Source organism: Anser anser (genome assembly GCF_964211835.1).
Source record: "Anser anser genome assembly, chromosome: 20".
Taxonomy (NCBI): Eukaryota; Metazoa; Chordata; class Aves; order Anseriformes; family Anatidae; genus Anser; species Anser anser.
Genome location: NC_139741.1, coordinates 1,215,858 through 1,234,746, shown reverse-complemented (window position 1 = coordinate 1,234,746; position 18,889 = coordinate 1,215,858). Strand labels below are relative to the sequence as shown.

Genomic DNA, 18,889 nt, shown 5'->3' with positions numbered 1-18,889 from the left:
AATTAAACCCTAATCCAGCAAAGCCCTTAGTATATATAAAATTTACATGAGCATGTGAATAATGGCAATGGAATCAAATACTTAGCCTGATCCACCTGCTTAAGAAAATTACTGAACAGTTTATGCCACACTACTCGATGCAAATGCAGCCAAGCTAACAGATATACCAATACCCATCCAATCATGAGAAAAACAGCTGTGTCAACAGATTTGCCCTGCTCCACTGCCTCATGCCCTATATTCATAGTGTATTCCCTCCTTTTTTGCATAAAACTCTTTACTGTATTGCCACATGTGGCTCGGGTATCATTTTAGCTTTTAAAATCTGGTGTCAATCTCTCACAAATTAAAGAGGCAATCTTCTGCCAGCAGGGTGCAACTAAATTGTCCTTCTGGATCCCTCACATGAGACGAACAGCCCTCACCCTGCTAACAGCGGGGAGGCATTATTCCTGCAGTGACATCTCCTACCTACCACAATACATCGGCCCTGTGCAGGTCTCCAGGCAGCCAGGACTCGCAGCTCCCCGCACCGGCTTCCTCGAGGTCCTGTGCTGAAAGCTTTGTCCACGGCGGTTCCACAAGGCCATAATAAATTTTCCTCCTATTGATGATATGAGTGAACCCGTACAACTCCTGCACTCGAGTGTTTATATTCACTACAAGATGTTTATAATAATGCCCACTTCATGTGCTAGACCTGCACTTATTCTTTACTAGGTAGACGTTTATGTCAAATAAAACATGTATCTGGCCGATTTATAGAACATCTGGGAAAGGCTACTTCAGGAGAGCACTCTATGGCCTTAGTAGGCAACTTGGTTATGGCGAGAACGTGGCTGGTATTTATTTTACACCGTGGTGTAGCGTTTTACACCGTATTTTACACCGTGGTGTAACGGCAGAGCCCTGTCAGTGAGGGCCCGGCTCCTCTCCTCACACCGTGACAGGCTGAAAACACACTTCTGATGCCGTTTTTAACCTTCGCTAACCTCCTCACAGCGTTTGGCACCCGCAGGTGCAGGAATGGCCGGAGCCCTGGCCCACGGCAGGGCGCTGCGGCCGCCCGGCACCGCCCCTCAGGTGCTGAGGTGAAGGGGCCGCCCCGCGCCGGTGCCTCCCGCTCGGGCGGGCCTGCGCCAGGGCCCCCTCAGGGCTCGCTCACGGCTCCCTCAGCGTGAGGCCGGCACGGCGGCGGGGCCGAGGGGCTCTGCGGGGGACCGAGAGGGCAGCGGGGAGCTGAGGCGGGCCGCAGGCGAAGCTGGGCCCCGTGCCTGTCAGTGCGCGGCGACAGCCCGGGGAGAGCCGCGCTGAGGCGAGGCGGGGCGGGGCGGGGCGGGGCGAGCCGCCGCCTTCCCGCCTTCCCTCCCTCCCTGCCGCCCGCCTTCCCTCTCAGCCCGCCCGCCGCTCCCCCCGCCGCCGCCGCCTCTCCTCGCCGGCCTCCCGATGCCGAGGAATGGATAGAGCGGCTGCCCTGCGAGCCGCCGGCATGCTGGAGAGGAAGGAGCGGAGCGGCGGCGAGGCGGCGGCGGCCGGCGGCGGCGCGGGGCCCCGGGCGGGTGCGGGTGCGGGTCCGTGTCCGGCGGCGCGGGGCTTGCCGGCCGTGCGGAGCACGCTGCAGCAGTGCGGGCTGCTCCAGGACCTCATCGACATCTCGCTGTCCAACCTGCGCGGGCTCCGCACCAAGTGCGCCGCCTCCAACGACCTCACCCAGCAGGAGATCCGCACCCTGGAGGTACGGGGCCGGGGTGCGGGGGGGGGGGGGGGTGTCCGCAGCGGGGGCCCGAGGCCTGCCCCCTCCCCGCCGCCTCCCCCGGCCCCGGGGCGCTCCTTGCCCCTGCCCCGCCGGACGGGGGCGGCGGGGGGGCGGCCGCGGGGCCCGGCGGGCGCTGCCAGGGACCCCCGGCCGGGGGCATCCCGCGGGCTGCCGGTGCCGGGAGGGCGGAGGCGGGGGCCGGCAGCCGGGGACAGGTGCGGGGAGCGCCGGGCCCGCGGGGAGGGAGGGTGGGGGGGGCCGCGTTTCGCTGCCGTGCGCGCGCTGCGCGGCCCCGCGGCCCTCCGGCGGCGCTCGGCCTCCCCGCGGGGCGGGCGCGGGGCGGGGGGACCGGCGGAGGCCGGGGGCTGCCCCGGGCGGGCCGAGGTGTGCCCAGGTCGCTGGGTGTGCTCCCGGGGCGCCCTTCCAGGCCCGCCGCTCGGCCCCGGCGCGGTTTGCCGATCGGAGCCCGCCCTGTTCGCCCCGGTGCGGCGGGCGAGCAGCGTCGCGGCCCGTGTGGGAGAGAGGTCGTGCTGCTCGGGGAGGTTCTGTGACACTGTTCGTGCACCAGACGCGCGGTGCTCCCGGATGAGGGCTGAGTCTGCACACGGGTCTGCGCGAGTATTTAGAAAGGGAATTTGGATTTGGTTTTGTTTGGTTCGTTTGAGCTTTAGGTACTTAATAACCCCCCGTCTTTCGCCTCGTGTGCAGGTGATGCTGCTCTGGGCAGAGCAAGCGGTTCCCACCCAGCGCCGTCCTTGAGCAGGAGCCTCACGTGAAGGCCCGTGGTCCCTTCCTCTAGCCTGACGCTGGGGGCCATCGAGCTAGAGCATCAGGCTCAAGGAAGGAAAATCCTTACAACCGCATAGCTCTAACAAACACACGTGCTGTAAAACCCATCGCTTAAGAAATGAAGGCTGGAAAAAATTTGTGAAACAATAGGTGGTAGCTCTTGGTACTGCCTCTTAGAAATCTATCATTCTTCCTTCTCTTCTTCCTCTGCCTTATTTTTTATTTTTTTAATTTGGAGTGCTCTTTTTCCCCCTGCCACCTCCAAATAGCCTTCAAAAGGCTATTCTTTCTGAAACAATATTTATGTAGGCTTTTGGCAACCCTACTGACTGTCTTTTCAATGCTTACACAATGTAAATCACCATCAGTTTGGAAAATGATCATTAGTATTTTGCTGGTGGGCCCATTCTAAAAGGAAACCTTTATTTAAAAAGTTTAAAGGCCTGCTGTCATCTTCAGGTTGTTCTTAAAGCAACAAAAACAGCTTCTGCTGATGGCTGCCAAGTGTGTGTGCGCGTTCCTTTTGAACGTTTATCTGCTTAAATAAACGGGTTCCACATTCAATAGTGGTCGTAAAATTTGTCCCTCATCAGAAAAAAAATCCTCTGATGCACTGTCCAGTGTATGATTTCTCTGGGAACTGAACCAAGAACTGGATCTCTGCCAGCCCATGAAGCTCCAGGAAGGGGCACGGGCTCTGCCCTTTGCTCCGTGCCGTTGCCTGTGCCGTGGTACATGCTGCCGGGCACGGCCTGTTGTCAGGCATGGCGCTCAGCAGCCCTGCGCCAGCCCGACGTGGCTTTGTCTGCAGATGCAGGGCCCAGGCTGAGGAGACGAGGGTCTGTGTTTACTTCTCTAAGCTGTAATTTCCCGTGGCGTGCCGCAGGGACACCGGGGTGGTGGGCTGCCTCAAGTGACAGGTGGCCCGCCTGGGGCACTGCCCCGCGTGACTACTGTGCTATGGTTAATGTGTCAGAAACGCACGCATGTGTGGCCGTACGCATTTGCCTACCAGATCGAGGCAGCCCAGACAGGTGCTCTGATGGTGCCTGGAGCCGGTGTTGCCGATAAGCTGGCTGCAGCGTGCAGTGACTGTGCGCGCTGAGGGCAGCTCCTCGCCAGGCACTCCCGTGGTGAAGCGAAGCACCTGGAGATCTCCAGCGCCTGCTGGCTTCCCTCGCTGGCCTTGGTGAGCTGGATGGCTTCGTGGGCCACGATGAGGTAGTGGTATGGTTGCTGGGCCTGTGAGCCTCATCTGTGCTTTGGTTCTGTTCTTACGTGGAAACTTCTTCGTGGAAGAATTATTATGAAAACTTAGCTGCATTAGTGTAACTGGTAAACTGTATAGCAAAGCCACAGGGCTGAGATGAAACGCAAGATAGGTACGGGGAGCAAACTGGAAGTGGGAAGTACTCATTTGGGAAGGGAGGGGACCTGACTCTGAAGTTGAAGAAGTAGCTCCCGAGGCCAAATGCGAGGCTGCACGTGTGTCTTCTGAGGACAGTCCAATGTACGAAGTCAAAAATCAGTTTGGAATAAAAACAAAGAACTTACATTGATAAGGAACGGAAAAGCAGGGAAGCGTCTGTAATGCAATCTGTATATAGCTCATATTTTGACAAGTTTTGCAGTGTCTAGTTTTGGTGTCAGAAGCGTGAACTTAACAGGATGCCTCCCTGAACACAGTCTTTGGTACCTGTCAGCCGCAGGCATCCTGACCACCTGCACGTAGGAGGGAGGCAGGTGGACGCGGCTGCCCTGCGTCGTGCAGCCAGGGAGCTGCGTGTGGCCACTGCCGCCTCGGCCTCCCGGCCCTGAGGTAACGTTCTGAAGGCAGCTGTAACGTGAATGGGCTTACTAGCCTAAAACACCAGTGAAAATGAACATAAATGTGTGTTGTTTTTTTTACCCAAGATCTGCTCTCTTGGTCCTTTTTGCACTGCTTTCCTCCAAGTCTATTCGCAGCTCAGATAGCCATCAGGTATGCCGCGTGATTCATAACGTGCGTGTGCCTCAGCGGAGAACATCCCCCTAACTGAGGGTTAGGCTGTGCGTGCTTACGTCCCTCCCAGCTTACTGAAGTGCTTCAAGTCCTTCCTCATTCCTCTTGCTCATGAGGTCTCCAACCGAAGCACACAGCAGATAAGGATGTCAAAGTGGGACCCTGACAGGAAAAAATAAGCACTCATGGTCTAAAGACTGCAGGGAGAGCTTTCTGTAATACAGAAGGGAGAGGAGGGAAGAAAGGGCTGTGGGAATTACTGGCAAATAACGCGTCAGTGTAGATGTGTTACATGAGCTGCCCGTTTCACATGCATGAAGGCTGTTTCTTAGAAGGGCAGGGAGTTTCCCTGTAGTGCAAAGTAGATTGTGTTAGTTTAGTTATTAGCAGAGTAGGTTCTCTGATACCACAAGGTCTTGTATTTTTTTTTAAATTTTTGTGTATTTAGCCGAATAAGTGCGTGAGTGTTTTTCTTCTTACCCGACGCTTTGGTATATGGCTTTCTTTCAGTTCTGTCCTCGCAGGTTACTCACTTCTCAACTAGACTGCAAAACTGAAATGGAAAATAATGGTAATTCTAAGCCGTACCTAAGAGAGCAAAATTTGTCTTACCATATGGTAAGCACCCAATGTTACCCCAGGTGTCTCTGGAAAAAAAATACACAGTTTTTAACTCTGTCTCTATGCTAATCCCTTGCATCACTCTTAAATTGGTTTTGCAAAGTTAGAAGCATATCATTTTTAGCTGTATTTCTTTGGGAAAATTAGATCTTTGTGGATCTCTGTCTCTGGCTACGAAGCTGATAACAGGACCAGACTTGACGATCCGTAGTGAGGCACGTGAAACCTCTACCACTGCAACTCAAGCCACTCTGTTGGAAGTGCGGAGGAGGATACGGTCCCATGTGCTGACTGCAAGGAGAGTTCCTACGGTTTCTCAATCTCTTGTGTGGAAACAGCATAGGTGGTTCAGTAAACTGTGGGAATTGCCAGGCTAAGGACACCTTTATTTATTATTTTTTTCCTTTAGCCTGATTGCAGCGAAGATGAGGCAGGACCTGGCTGAACCGAGACCTAGACTGTTTAGATTGCAGATGTATTTTTTTCTACTGTGGTTCTTACATCGTAAGAGCTAGCTCCAGTGTTTCTGGCAATGAAGCTGCCTCCAAACTGCTCATGGTGGGAGTGTCGGGGCGGGGAGGTAGCGTGTGTTGTGAAGATCTGTCTGCTCTTTGAGGAAAACTGTCACTGCTCTTTGGCTGGACTGTGTCTGTGATAGAGATGTTCTTGGACCAGTGTGCAGAGATCGCTTTGACCTCTCCCTCCGGTACGTCTTCCGTTCAGCACCACCAAAAAATGTAATGCCAGAGGAGAAAGTCTGATTCCGGCTGTGCTGTGTCACAAATGAGTCTACAGCTTCGCAAATCAGTCTTTCAAGTTGGCTGAATGATACCTGTGGATTAGATACGTTCGAGCTTGCTTTAGCATAATCTTGATGCACTTGGCAATTTGACTAGGAAAGGCTTGTCTCTTACCAATCTCTGAGAAGAAAGAAATGCTTTGAAAATGGGTGAAGAAACGAGAGGAGAGGAAGAGGAATCGTAATCATCCAAACTTGCAGACTGGAAGTTGGACATGTGGTATGCATAAGGAAAGGAAGACTGTGTTTGTAAATTGTAAGTAGTGGGAGTAGTGAATTTTTCAGGCCAAGCTGCAACCTGTAGCCACATGTTTATGAGCCTTGCTCAGCTGAAAAAAACTTCCTTTTCCAGCAGGTCTTATGTAAGAGACCTCCTTCTCTTACTTCATCTTACTATTTGTATATATGCAAGACATTTTTTTTTTCTCAAAGGTGATTGTTATTTTCTGTAGGACTTTTCTTTTTTTTTCCTAAACTTGTGCACTTATCTAAGAGAAGTTTCAACAGAGAATCTGTTTGACTTGGATGGACGGAAAGCCACATTACAAAGTCTGTAGCATTCGTCTTTTCTTTGCGGCAGTGTCTCTGTATATGATCAGGATTTGCACATCATAATGGAATTTGGCTTATCTCCTACCATTGATTCTATATAAAAGTTGACACAAAAAAAAAAAAAGGCAGCAATGTTTTAATTTACCTGGAGCTTCCAGGATAAGTGGCGATGAGAAGATTACCATAAAGATGAAGATATGAAAAAGGCTTCTCTTCACTTTTCAAGGTTTATATGTAGTTTGCTCCTTGGCTGGATTCTGTGAAGCGCTAATTGGGAAGCAAGAAAGAATCAGAGTAAGGCCTTACAGTGCCTTTGTCTCTCCGAGACTGCTTTGACATAATTCAGTGGCCACACAAAGAATTATTCCTGCTCATTTTTGTGCAGAGTCAGCTTGGAGATCCTTACAGCAACTGAACTTCAGGAAAGTTCAGCAGAGCCTGGAGCTGAGACCTCTGTACGTGCGTGCCTACACACACTAACAGGAACCCGCAGTCTGGTGTGCTAGACAAGCCTCAGTCTCCACATATGAATTCTGATGTGTATTGCAGGTTCAGAATTGATTTAATCAGTCAAGTAGCCCAACTTGAACTCCAGCTGTATCTAGCTAAGCCTGTGGATGTAACGAGGCTTGGACAGGTAGCACCTGAGCAGAACTGGGTCTGCTACTGAAGTTCAAACACTAGCTTGTAACTGCATTTTACGCAAGGAAAACCCCAAGGAACGTTACAGCTGCATACAAGTGACAGATTTACAGATATGAGTCGGTGTGGTGCTACATACATTTATCACCTGGTGTTGTTCATAAATAGGAACACAACAAAAGAAGTCACGTGACACACAGAATTATTTAGGGAATAGTTATGCTTAAAATTATATTTCCAGCATAGACTGTGTAATCCTTTGGATGCTTGAGGGATAAAACCCTCACCATTCCTTTATGGCTATGATTGCCCATCCTTGTTTTCAGCCAATAGCAGAACTTTCTCTTTCCAAAAGATAAATTATAGTGAAATCATGTTTGGCTATTTCCCACTGTTTGGGGGATTGGAGAATGTATTGGCTCGATTACTGCTGTGGTGAAAGGCACAGAATGATGTATATAGGTGGCACCACCCAGGGATACTGACTCAGACATCTCGTAGAGACTTCCCTCCCAGCTCGTTTTTCCCTCCCATGGAGCAGTCCCACACATCCGACTGCTACAGCAGCACGGTGGCTCAGTTGCCACAGCTAAGAAGTGTGAGGAACTGGGGGTCTTTGAGTCTGGAAACACACCTGGAAACGCGCCTGTTCCACAAGAAAGGAACAGCCCTTCCAAGATACAACGTGTGAGCAGTTGTGCATGGGAGTGTTGCGGGCACTCTTGCTTCTCGGTGGGAGTCTGAACGCAGCCAAGGACTAGCGCAGCGTGGTTAAGAAAATTTGGCAGTCTGGCTTGGCTCTGACTGCAGCTGTTCCCTGTGGGCACAACTTGAGTGAGGGCGGCTGGGGGCTGTGGTCCGTGCCCCCAGAATCTCAGAGAGGGTCAGTCCCAAGTTAAACTAGAGATATTCTGTAATGCTGATGAGTAGAAGGACCGCTGAGAGCCACTAAGTATACAGGTGCTCACAGGTGTCCTTTGCCGTGAGCTGGAGCTGTACAGAGTTCCTGTGCCACCTGCAGACCCCAGGGGGATGTCCCAGCCCAGCTGTGCTGCCCCATGCACGCTCCCATGGAGCGCTCACTGGTGCAGCTGTAGCATTCCCTGCAGCCTGGGCTGGTTGACATTCACCACCTCTGCCGCAGCCCACTGTCTGCACTGTAAACCTTTCTGCACGAGTTAGCTTTAAACTGAACCCTGGAGCATTCTTGAGGTTGAAACCAAAACCTTAGCATGTGGCCTGATTTCTTTGGGCTTGTGTGGATCACAGTCCAGTCTGCTAATAGGTGTCTGTTGTGCAGCACATCTTGTGGAAGCCTGGGCTGTAGGGGCTGTAGGTAGGTGGAAGATGCAAATCTCGTTGGACTTGAGGCTGTTCAAATAACAACAGAAGCCTGTACCATGATGCTCTAAATTGCTGTAGAAACCGGTGTGGTTATGCAAGTACGCAGCAGAGGAGGAGCTGCCTAGAGTTGTTGCTTCCAAGAAGCGAGTGTTTTTTGTTTTTGTTTTTAAAAAAAGGAAAAATGAGATACTAGATGGAAATAGCTTGCAGCTGGCTGCAGAAGAGTACAAGTTTAGCCTGGCAGAGGGACGTTCAGCATAGTGGGAAAAGCAGTGACACCAGAAAGGTTTTAGTGTTTGTATGGAATAGACTGAATAAAACGGGACTCAAAGATGGAATATTTACCTGCGTGGGCTCTGTTTGAGGCTTTTCAGGTGTTATTTGGGACATTGTTCAGCAATACCTAAAATCACTTGTTTCCTACAAACTAAAGCCGTGATGGCAGGTAACAGCAGACAGCTTTCCAATAGAAACCTTCCCACCTAAATACGGGCTAAGAATTTTGTAGCTCAACTCGCTACTACTTTTGGTCAGCCAGAAGTGACGCGGGGAGGGAGGTGCAGCAGATGGTGCCCGCAGAACGTGTGGTTAGATGACTGACTCAAATACATTTTTAATTAGCGAGGGGAAAAAAGAAGCAGCTTCCTATTTTCTTAGTGATTTTCCTAAAAGGAGAAAACAAAAGGTTTCGTGTGTTTCTTTAGGTTACACTTCAGGAAGTTGTTGGGGGGACAGTACTGAGGGCTGGAGGCTGAGCTCTGTTGCAGGCCGAGGGCATTCTCCGTCCAGTTGCAAAAACCCCCTGAGAATAAAAGTGGTCAGTGCTGCTCATTGCCTCGAAACGGTTTGTGTGTGTGTCATCTTCCGTCCCCTGCCCTGCGAGACAAAGAAGGGTGCCCTGGCCCATCACAGTGTGAAATAAGCCGCTGACCAGGATGTCCTATTTTACGTTGCAGTAGGGAGGGTCTGTCGTGGCGCTCTGCGTTTTAGAGGACTGATTCTGTCTGCCAAGACTCACCACAGGCTCTGCCCCATGTTGGCACGTGGCTGTAGGCAGACGTTAGCTTGCCCTAAGTTAAGGCAGTGGCTCTTCAGCAGGCAGTAAAACAGCAGTTACCCTTTTAATGGCTTTGGAAATGGGGTTACAGAAGTCCTCTGTAGCACCCCCTGGATACTTGTTGGTGTAAGTCTGAGAGCCGCTGCAGTGGAGCAGCTCCACGCTCAGCAGCCGTTCCCTACCCATTCCTGGGATCTGGAATTGGACGCGGTGCCTCCATCTTGCTCTTGGTAGTTTTAGATTTGGCTTTAAAGCTAAAATCTAGTTGTCTTTTCTCCTGGGAATGTGTTCTGAACACAACAAAGGCCAGGCCTCCATCACTTTTTTTGTGCGTAGAGAGGAAATCTAATTCGCATCGTGTGCATCTCGGGGCACGTGGTCAGTCGAATAAGGAGTCACGCTTGGATCAGGGGCTGTGGAGTGCCTCTGATCTGATGATTATTGGTTATCCCAAGGGGAATGGCTCTAATAACGGAAGCCGTGAGATGTACAGAGCAGTGACTGGCATGGCGCTGAGGAATCCTGCTCGGGCGCAGTGGGCCCAGGCCCTCCCCTGGGCTGCGTGGAGCTGGGCGAGGGCTGTCGGGACCTCCTGGGCGGCCGTACCTGCACTTCCCAGAAGCCTTGTGCAGGGAGGCTTAAAAGAAGAGTGGGCAAGCACTTTCCTGCCCTGATTATTTGCTTCTAAAACGTGGGGTTTATCAAAGAACTTTCACTTCTGTCTGAAGCAATCTAAATTTAGAAAGGAAGTCTCGAGCTTCTCGCTGCTGCTGGGGGGGGCTATTGTTGAGGCTTGCAGATTCTAGCGTGAGGTTTTATTTTTAGTTCTTGGTGATGCTGAATAAACTGGAAAGAAGAAATTAATACTTTTTTCCAGATTGAAAACCTCAACCAGGTGTAACCTCTTTAAGGTATCAGACGATGCAAATGAAAGTAGTTACTGGAAGATGCGCATCAGTGTCGTCCGTGCTGCCTCAGAGTGCTCAAGGAGGACTTCTCTCTGTTTCCCTACCCATCTTTAAAGCACAGAGAATTTTCTAGCAACAGTTTTCATTGTCCAGAGCAATGTTTTCTTCTTCTTACCTTTTTAGTAAGCTAGAGGGTTAAATCCTGTGTATGGCTATAGCTGCATAGCTGCACTGAAATAAGCAGAAGTGGTAAGTTTTTGTTGCTTAAAGCTTCAGGGAAGAGAAAACTGTTTTAGACTGAACTTTCCACAGAAGACTCCTGATTTTCAGACGTCTCCCTTTTAAAAGCTGTTCTTCATCTGCCAAGCAGAACATTTCAGTTTACGGGCCTTTTGTCTTTCTGACCAAAACTGAAACTTTCCACATAATAAAATTTCCAACTTTAACTCTCCCACAATTTCAGTAGAGACAGTTCTGAGTGCCTCAGAGCAGTGCCAGCTAATAATATTAGACACTCTTAGTGCACGTGTGGATCAGAGAGCATTTTAGTGAATGCTGGAAGCTGTATCTTTGCCTGTTCTCCCTTGGTTTAAGGAAACAACTGAAAAAAACAGGTATTGGTGTCATGGAACTGACCCCTTTGGGGAGATTTGCATAGACTTTCAACCTGCTCCCTTTGAAAAAATGAAGGTTTCTTTTTCTGTTTTTCCTGCGAAACACAGGGATGTATTTAAGCTCTTCGGAAGAGGAAGGCGATGATAGCATTGAAGTAAGCCAAAGACTTGCAGCATTTGCTTACACAGCTAAGGTGGGAGAAATCTCAGAGTGGAAGTCAAAGGGCTTGTCAACCCCAGTTGTATTAGGCCAGGATATTATGTGTGTTAAAACTGGTTTGGTCTTGCTTTGTGGGTCAAACATAATATTCATAAAACCACTGGCTGCGTGCCGCGGGCCTGGTTTAACCACTGCTGTGTTGGTGACGGTCTGTGTGGGTACAATGGGGCAGAGTTTCGGTCAGCGCACCCCGGGTCCCTGGGCCACCCGCAGTCACGGCTAGCGACCTGGGCGGTGTCTGTGAAAGAAGGGTTTGGAGGGGGAAAGGAGAGCTGCTAGAAGCACAGGTCTTCAGCTGCTGCACTGAAACTCTGGCTGGGGTTCTGCTGAGGCTGTGTGTGGAGGAAATACAATCCAGCTCCTTGGGAGGGTTTTTTTACAGTGATGCTCAGTGCACCTTTGTGGCAGTAGCTACCTATTTGCATCTGACTGAACGGGCCTCATCTGTTACCGGCTGCCACTCGGTGACTGGAGGCGTGGCTGAATACTTCTGCTGGTGTGACACTAATATTTAGTTTTTGATTCTTATGGAAACAATCTGCAACAACATCCTGCTGCCAAGGCGTGCTGCAGCTCCACTGATGTGTTCTTTCCTTTTTTCTTCTGTGTTATTCAAATTGCCTCAGTTGCCAAGAATAACTAGTTTGTGCTCTGAAGCTAGGAGCTTTGAAGTTAGCGGAGTCCTGACAACGTAAGATTTCAAACTGTAGTAGCATCTATCCATTCATCTGGGTGAGACACAAGCACTTCAGCAGCAGCAGTGCAGCGTGGCGCAGCCCTGCTCGCGGGTGAAGTCCCGTGTGGCGGCAGTGCTCCTTATAGCCCCTCCTCGTAGCCTGAGGCGCGCTGCCTTTGCCCCGTTCCCTGGTGAAGGAGCAGGTTCTCTGGCCTGGCAGGGGAGCTTTGCTAACAGATCTTGGTGTTACTGTGAACGCTTCCACCAAGAAGGGTGACTCGAGAGAGCCTTAACATCTGGCTTTGAACCTCTGGTTTCTCATGGCAGCACTGGGAGGAGAAGGCAGAGCTGACAACGGCCAGATGCCTTTCTTTCTAAAGGCAGCAAGTTACGCAGGTAGTTGCTGTGGCAGTTGACTTTGTGATGCCGTGTAGCCACTAAGAGCTGTTTGGGACGGGGCGAGGAAGGCTGAGGAGGAGCAGCAGTGACCAGTGCTGGTGGCCGAGGTGCCTTTCTGATGGCAAGCCTGGTCCCTCAGGAATGGTTCAGTCCCTCCAAGAGCTTCCCCTTGGCTGTCTCCACCTTGCGGTGTCTTTCCAGCTGCTTTGCTTTTTGCTTTCTCACAGGGCTTTGTCCTCTGGCCTCGGTGGTGCAGACACCTCCTGCAGAGAGGGCCCGACCCGGCTCTCCTGCATGTTCCTGCCTTGGCTGTGTCTGCAGCTGTGAAAGCAGCGGGCAGAGGGAGGGGGAGAACACGAGCCGGTGCGTGGCCTGATCCCTGCCTCTCCCCTTCGCTCACCGTTGGCCCTGTACGTAGGTAGGCTGGCCTGGCCTTTTTTGTGATCCCCTCTTCCTGGTGAGAGGAGCGTGGTGTGAGGTCTCTTCCGTACCGGGCATGGCCCCCATGTGCTGCAGAGAATAATCTGCACATTCAGACTGCTTTGCAGGGTGGGTTAGCAGCATGGTCTCTCTTGACAAAGCGTCTGAGCTGTGGGAACAGTATCAGCAAGCACTGCAAGTCTCTGCATTGCTAGAATTCTTTGGAGTTCTTCTAAATGCTGAGCCTGACCTCCAGCCACTTAATGCAAGTTGCTGTGGCTCTAAGATTTATCTAGCTTCAAATTCTGGGGCAGAGGACATGGGGAAAACTGGAGAGCCACCCTAATGGGTGAGGGATTTTGAAATTTACCAGTGAGAATGGCTCATTTCTTTGGGAAAAATGATGTTAAGGGTTTTTCCTCAAGGAGGTCCTGTACCACCTCTTAAGTACCTTCTTCTCACAGCAGAGAGCAGTACGGTTTCCATGCTGCTGTGCAGGTAGTTGCCAAGTTTTCTGAGGATAAGCCTTTCTGAAGTGCGTGGCCTTCTTGTCCTTAAATCACGAGCATTTGGGCTGGCAATTCTCCTTTCTGGGAAAGGTGCCTGACAAGTTAGCCTGCGTGGTGGCAGCTGGGGGAACCACCAAGGAGAGGGGTGAGTTTGCAGTGTTTATTTTCAAACTGTGAGATAGCCTAGCGATTTCCCCTCATAACCAAAAACTTCGTGTACCCGACATCTGTGTAACTAACTGCAAATAGATGGCAGCTTCCATGAGATCCGTGTGGATAACGTGGTGTTTGTATCGGGATGGTAGTTTGATCAAAGCTGTACTTTGGTCTCATGTAGCTGCACCAGCAGCATGTGTAATTCCGCTGAGAGCCTGTCTCTGGGCAGTAGGTTCTCTTATCCCAGCTGGGACAGACAAACTCAGAGACCAAGCTGAACCCTCGTTTCTGCAATTGTTGGAAGGGTTACTGTTGTCTTTGTTCTTGTCAGGTTACCAAATGATGGGGAGACCATCCTCAGCTTAAAACTGGCCAGTTGAGACGTGGGCAGAAAGAGGCAGGTTTATCCGGAGACCAGTGTCCCAGCTCAGGAAGGAGTGCTGGTTCGGTGCTCATGAGCTTTCCAAGTCCCTTGGAAAATTGCTGGGGTACACGAAGATTATTTGTAAAATGAGAACAATGGCACTTAATGCTACCAGCCCTCCTTCACCCACCGTGCCGGTGACACAGTACGCACTTTCACTCAGGATGGAAAAACCTTAGGGTTAGTATGCACAAATTGTTGGAGTTGATTTTTAGGGTGTTCAAATCCTTTTCATGTATAGATTCACATGAAATAGGACCTATTTGCTTAGGCCGAGAGTCTGACCCCAAAGCAGGAAGCCCTTCCTGTTTGGTGTCTGGCGATCTGGGGATCACAATGCCCCTGCTGCTTGCAGTTGCAATTGTATGTGCAGTAGTGAACTCCCAGGTGAACGAGTCTGGAAAAATCTTTTTCCTTAATGACTATTGTCCGCTTGAAAGCCTGTCTTCTAAATCTGTCTAGAAATGGTGTGTTTGGGGACTTGTCAAATTTTGATTTTAGTATTTTTCATTTCCTTTTTTGGTGTGCTTTGGTGGGTTGGTTTTTTTTTTTTTTTTGGCCTTCACTGCTGGGATGTGGAGAGGGCAGTTAGCAATACATCCTCAAACCTGTTTCCAGGTGCTGACAAATCGGGCTATAAATATATATTTGCAGCTGAGGGCTGGTCTGAACAAAGGGATGATTTATTTTGGGTATTGCATCTTCTAATGTGGGTAAGAGTTATTTTTCTGGGTGCCTGGATTGCTACCTTTTAAAAAAGTATTGAATATTCTGTTGCAGCGGTTTCCACTCAGGTTGGCACAAAGAAGCAGTGGATGCCCCATCCGTGGAGGTGTTCAAGGCCAGGTTGGACGAGGCCCTGGACCACCTGGTGTGGTACGTGGCATCCCTGCCCAGGATAGGGGAGATGGAACGGGATGATCTGTAAGGTCCCTGCAATTCAAGCCATTCTATGAAGTACTGTACTCATTAATATTCCTCTATACAGCCTTTATTAAAAAAAAAAAGTGCCGGTTCTGTGACTCATGTGGTTCGTAACTTACCTGCCGTCTGCTGCTCATCACTAAAAGATGCAGTAAGCACTTTCTAACCTGGCTGCCTAAGAGATTAGGTACTTACTCCACAGGTGCCCAAATGCCAGTCATGAGGAGAGCCAGAACGCTTGCTGTCAGTTCAGATGCCCAGAGGCAGAAAGGAGGAATGATCCCCAGAACAGTCAGCATCACACAGGTGGAGGTCATCACAACACAGTACAGATAAAGGTACCCTTTTCTGAAATATTTCTTCATGTTCTGATGAGCTTCCACTCACCATCTGCCCTTTACGCAGCTGTCATACAATTATCTGTTCTTTCTGAGGCAATTTAATTAGATTTTCTTTCAGTAGGTTTTAATCAAGTATTATGGGGCTGCTGGTAAATTATTTACAGCCATATCACTTGATGGAACACTTGGTCTGCTAAAGCTATCACGTAAGTGACATATCTTTAGCAAAGAGTACAGCTGGCTTTAGCTTAGGACCTCACTTGCGCTCCTTGGGGTTATCCAGTTGGCATTCAATGAATGCCAGGTTATGCGAGCCTATTTTTCATTTACAGTAGTAGTTACTGAATGTGGCTGTGCTGAAGACATTGGAGTTGAAACAGTTTAAAATGAGAGTAAGAGCTGAATTTAGCTTTAGTCTATGCCTGCTCAGTTCTTTTTTAAGTGCCTTTCAAGGTTGAATACCCTGAACAGTGTGGCCTTCACCCTCACTCGAAGATCCAGCTATTTCAACAGAAGTGTTGTTCGTACTGTCTTCACTTGGTCTGATGCAAAGTAAGTGTTTTTTGAAGGGGCAAGGTAATGAAAAACAACACTCAAATACCAAAGGATAACAAACTGAGAAAGTGGATATTTTTAGAATGCAAAAGGATTCTTTCTCTGCCTTATTGAAGGAAGGCAGTACCAGGAGTTGTTAAAGGTAACTACTAACTCGCAGAAACAATGTCCAATCCAAGTCTTGTATGAACTAATAAGAGGTGGATGATCAGGTGGGCTTGTTAACGTAGAGTTCAAAAAATGAATGCTGTTCTTCATTACCCACGTGAATAATAGTGTTACGTGCATTGATCTGACTCATCCTACCAAATTTCCTAGCTCATTGAATGGCCTCTGGGTGGCCAATAATATATGGAGATCAACCTGTACCAAGTTCCAGGTTCCTATAAGAGCACATTACTGTGTCACCTCTCTGTTGTGACCAGGGACCGTTTCAGAGTCCACACAGATTTCTTTCCACTTCAGTAGAATTTGATTTAAGGACAAGAAAAATGTTAGTATATTTATATGAATATTCATACATTTCCCATCCTGTTCTAGGCAGGGAATGCTCTCAGTATTATATTTGCCAAGAACATGGCATTACTCTAAATCCACGACCATTTGTTCCCCAAGCTGAAGACGCTATTTATTAGTGGCTTTCAAGGAAAGGTAGCAAAGGCTTCCTGGGTTTTGGCCCAGTTCAGGATATTTTTTCCCAGCGCAGATATTTAAGTACTGTTTTTTTTATATATATGTCCATTAGAAGTTGTGATAGTTCTGTAGCAGTGACTATATGAATAATACTATCTTTATTCCAGGTAGGCGACTTGCTCATTCAGTATTTGCAATGAGTCTAAGCTTGGGTGGTTTTTTTAGTGTTTAGTCTGCAGGCTGTAGATGCAATTCAAGCTCCATTTTTTATTGGAAAATGACTAAGTACTTTTAAAGATGGTTTTATCTTTCTGGCCTCTGTTAAATTCCTTCCAGTGTTGGAATTAAAGGAGTAGTTTTGCAGATTCTTGATGGTGTCTTACCTCGCTTGATTCCTTGCTGAGGTAGAGGAAATACGACTCAGTTTGTTCTGGGTCAGATCCCAAAGCAGTAATATATCTTAATTTTGAAGCACAAAGCTCAGCTGCATATATGGAGAAAGGATATACACTATGGAAGGCCGTATCTGACATCAGAACCATGTCTTTACCCTAATTTTACTTCTCCATAAGCACGTTAGAGGAACAAATCCAGTATCTCCTTGGAGGTCATCATTTATCATGATCCTTTTGTGAATGAAGACTACTCTGTTGTCTTTTTGTGTAGATAGGTAGGATGTGCCCGTGTGTTTGAAGGTTACTCAGAAAGGACTATTGAGGTGAGGAGTTGTGTACTCTGCGATTCCCCCTGCAGTAAGAGGGAGGACTGCCTACTCTGAACCTATGCCTTTTTTCTGTTCCTCATTCTCCAGAATGGTCAAATTCAAGAAGGGAGCCTTACTAACATTCCGAAATGAAAGCTGAGCACATTATAGTCTCACTTGAACAGGAGCTGAAAGCAGTCCACCTACTCACGAGACCATTTCTACTAGCCAGTTTTTCTAACCTCTTTTGACAAGTAAGTAGGGCAGACACATTTCAGAGAAAGTGCTTGTAGTCCTGATGCTCCTGGTATTTGGGAGACAGGACAAAGGTGGAAGCAGGACAAGAAGTGACTTCACTGCACTTTGTTATCACACAGTAATTCTTACATGGAAATGGCACAGATATCACAGATGGTACGGTTACGAGACAAATGGAGCCTTAGTGTTGCTTACCTGGGGCTGATATCTGAAGCACGCTCCTGACAGGCTATCTGCTAGTCTCAATGTTAAAACTCAAGTGAAACTGTATAGTACCTTGCTTTATAGCCTGGTCCTTCCCTTCAGCCTCTGTGTAACCCCAAAGCTTTTTCCTCTCCTCCCATTGCTGTGTCTGTCGGTTTCACATATATGATCACTGCTCTGAAGCTTTGTGCAGCTGCTGAGAGAGTATTTGCCTTTGCAGCAGAAGGCAGGCTGCTCCATGTCACTGGAAGTGCTGCAGTCTGTCCTTTCCCCACCCCCAGAGCTGACTATTATTTACGCAACGTGATCTAACCCAGAGTGTCTAGGAGATGATGGTCCAGAGTTCATTTCCAGTTATTATTGTAGTACAGAGTCAGTCTGGTTAGAGGTACTAATTTCCAGCACAAAACACATACCCTTTGAAAGCATAAACAAACTCCAGGTCAGTTTTTCTTAGCTTCGTACAGAAGTGCTTCAGCTAAACAGGAAAAGCAAGATAAAGTCGAGGCATTGCAAGAAGCTGGTCCAACAGTCATCCATAGGGAACTACGGAGGGCCCCTTCCAGTAGAAGGGAGATAGAAGGAGCACTAATCTCTAAAGCAGCGGTGTGAGTTTTCCTTTTTAATCTCTGGAGATGTATTGAGTACAGGTCTTACCTTTGCCTCAGTATGTGTTTAAACTCCTGCGTTGGGGCATACACGCATGAAACATGCAGAATTACCTCCCCAAGCTGGGGGTCAGACTTCAGTGGCCCTAGCAGATGTGTCTATTTCTGACTTTAATGGCCTGAGCAATTATGCCTGCTGTCACAACCCTGTTCTGGTATGTGGGTGTAGCTGCTCTGGGGTTCAGTCATCCTAGCTGCCACTAACCCAGCTAGTCATCTTAATTGCAACGCTTTGTTTGTTTGTTTATCTAGGACTAGAAATCCTTCACAGACAAGGCCCTGTCTTTGAAGGCAGGCATGTTCAGAAGTTGGTGTGGTCTCCTGGGCTGCAGATTAAGAGGTTGAACTAGGTGAATCACTACCTGCAAAGCATGAACTTCTAGCATCGGGGTACCACCTTCCCTGTCTGTGCAGCCCCAACACCAGTAAGCTGATTGGAACTGTAGCCAGCACGGAAGCACTGAAGTAGTAGGGGAGCTGGGTTACTTAAACAGTAAAGCCTCTTTTGCGCGCTAATGCAGTAATTTTAGATTTGAGACTGAAAAGACACTTTGCATAGCTTTGTATTTGTAGCTGGAGATGAGACTACCTTATGGTAATTAACTCTCATTGCCTTGTTCCAGGTGGTAATCTGTATGCTGCCCCTGGAAAGCTGGGGATCAGGCAGCTCATGAAAACCATGGTCATAAGAGGCTGTTAAATTCAAAGGCCAGGT

General features: G+C 49.0%; 1 protein-coding gene across 1 annotated transcript in view; it reads left to right on the top strand.

Annotated features, from left to right (window-relative positions):
- Positions 1-1,368: 1,368 nt before the first annotated feature.
- The window catches only part of KSR1 (kinase suppressor of ras 1), a 67,900-nt gene continuing 50,379 nt past the window's right edge, over positions 1,369-18,889 (top strand). Inside the window, 1 exon segment of the mRNA XM_083805945.1 lies at positions 1,369-1,735. Within this exon segment, the coding sequence (XP_083662071.1) occupies positions 1,457-1,735 (279 nt within the window). The 5' untranslated portion in view covers positions 1,369-1,456.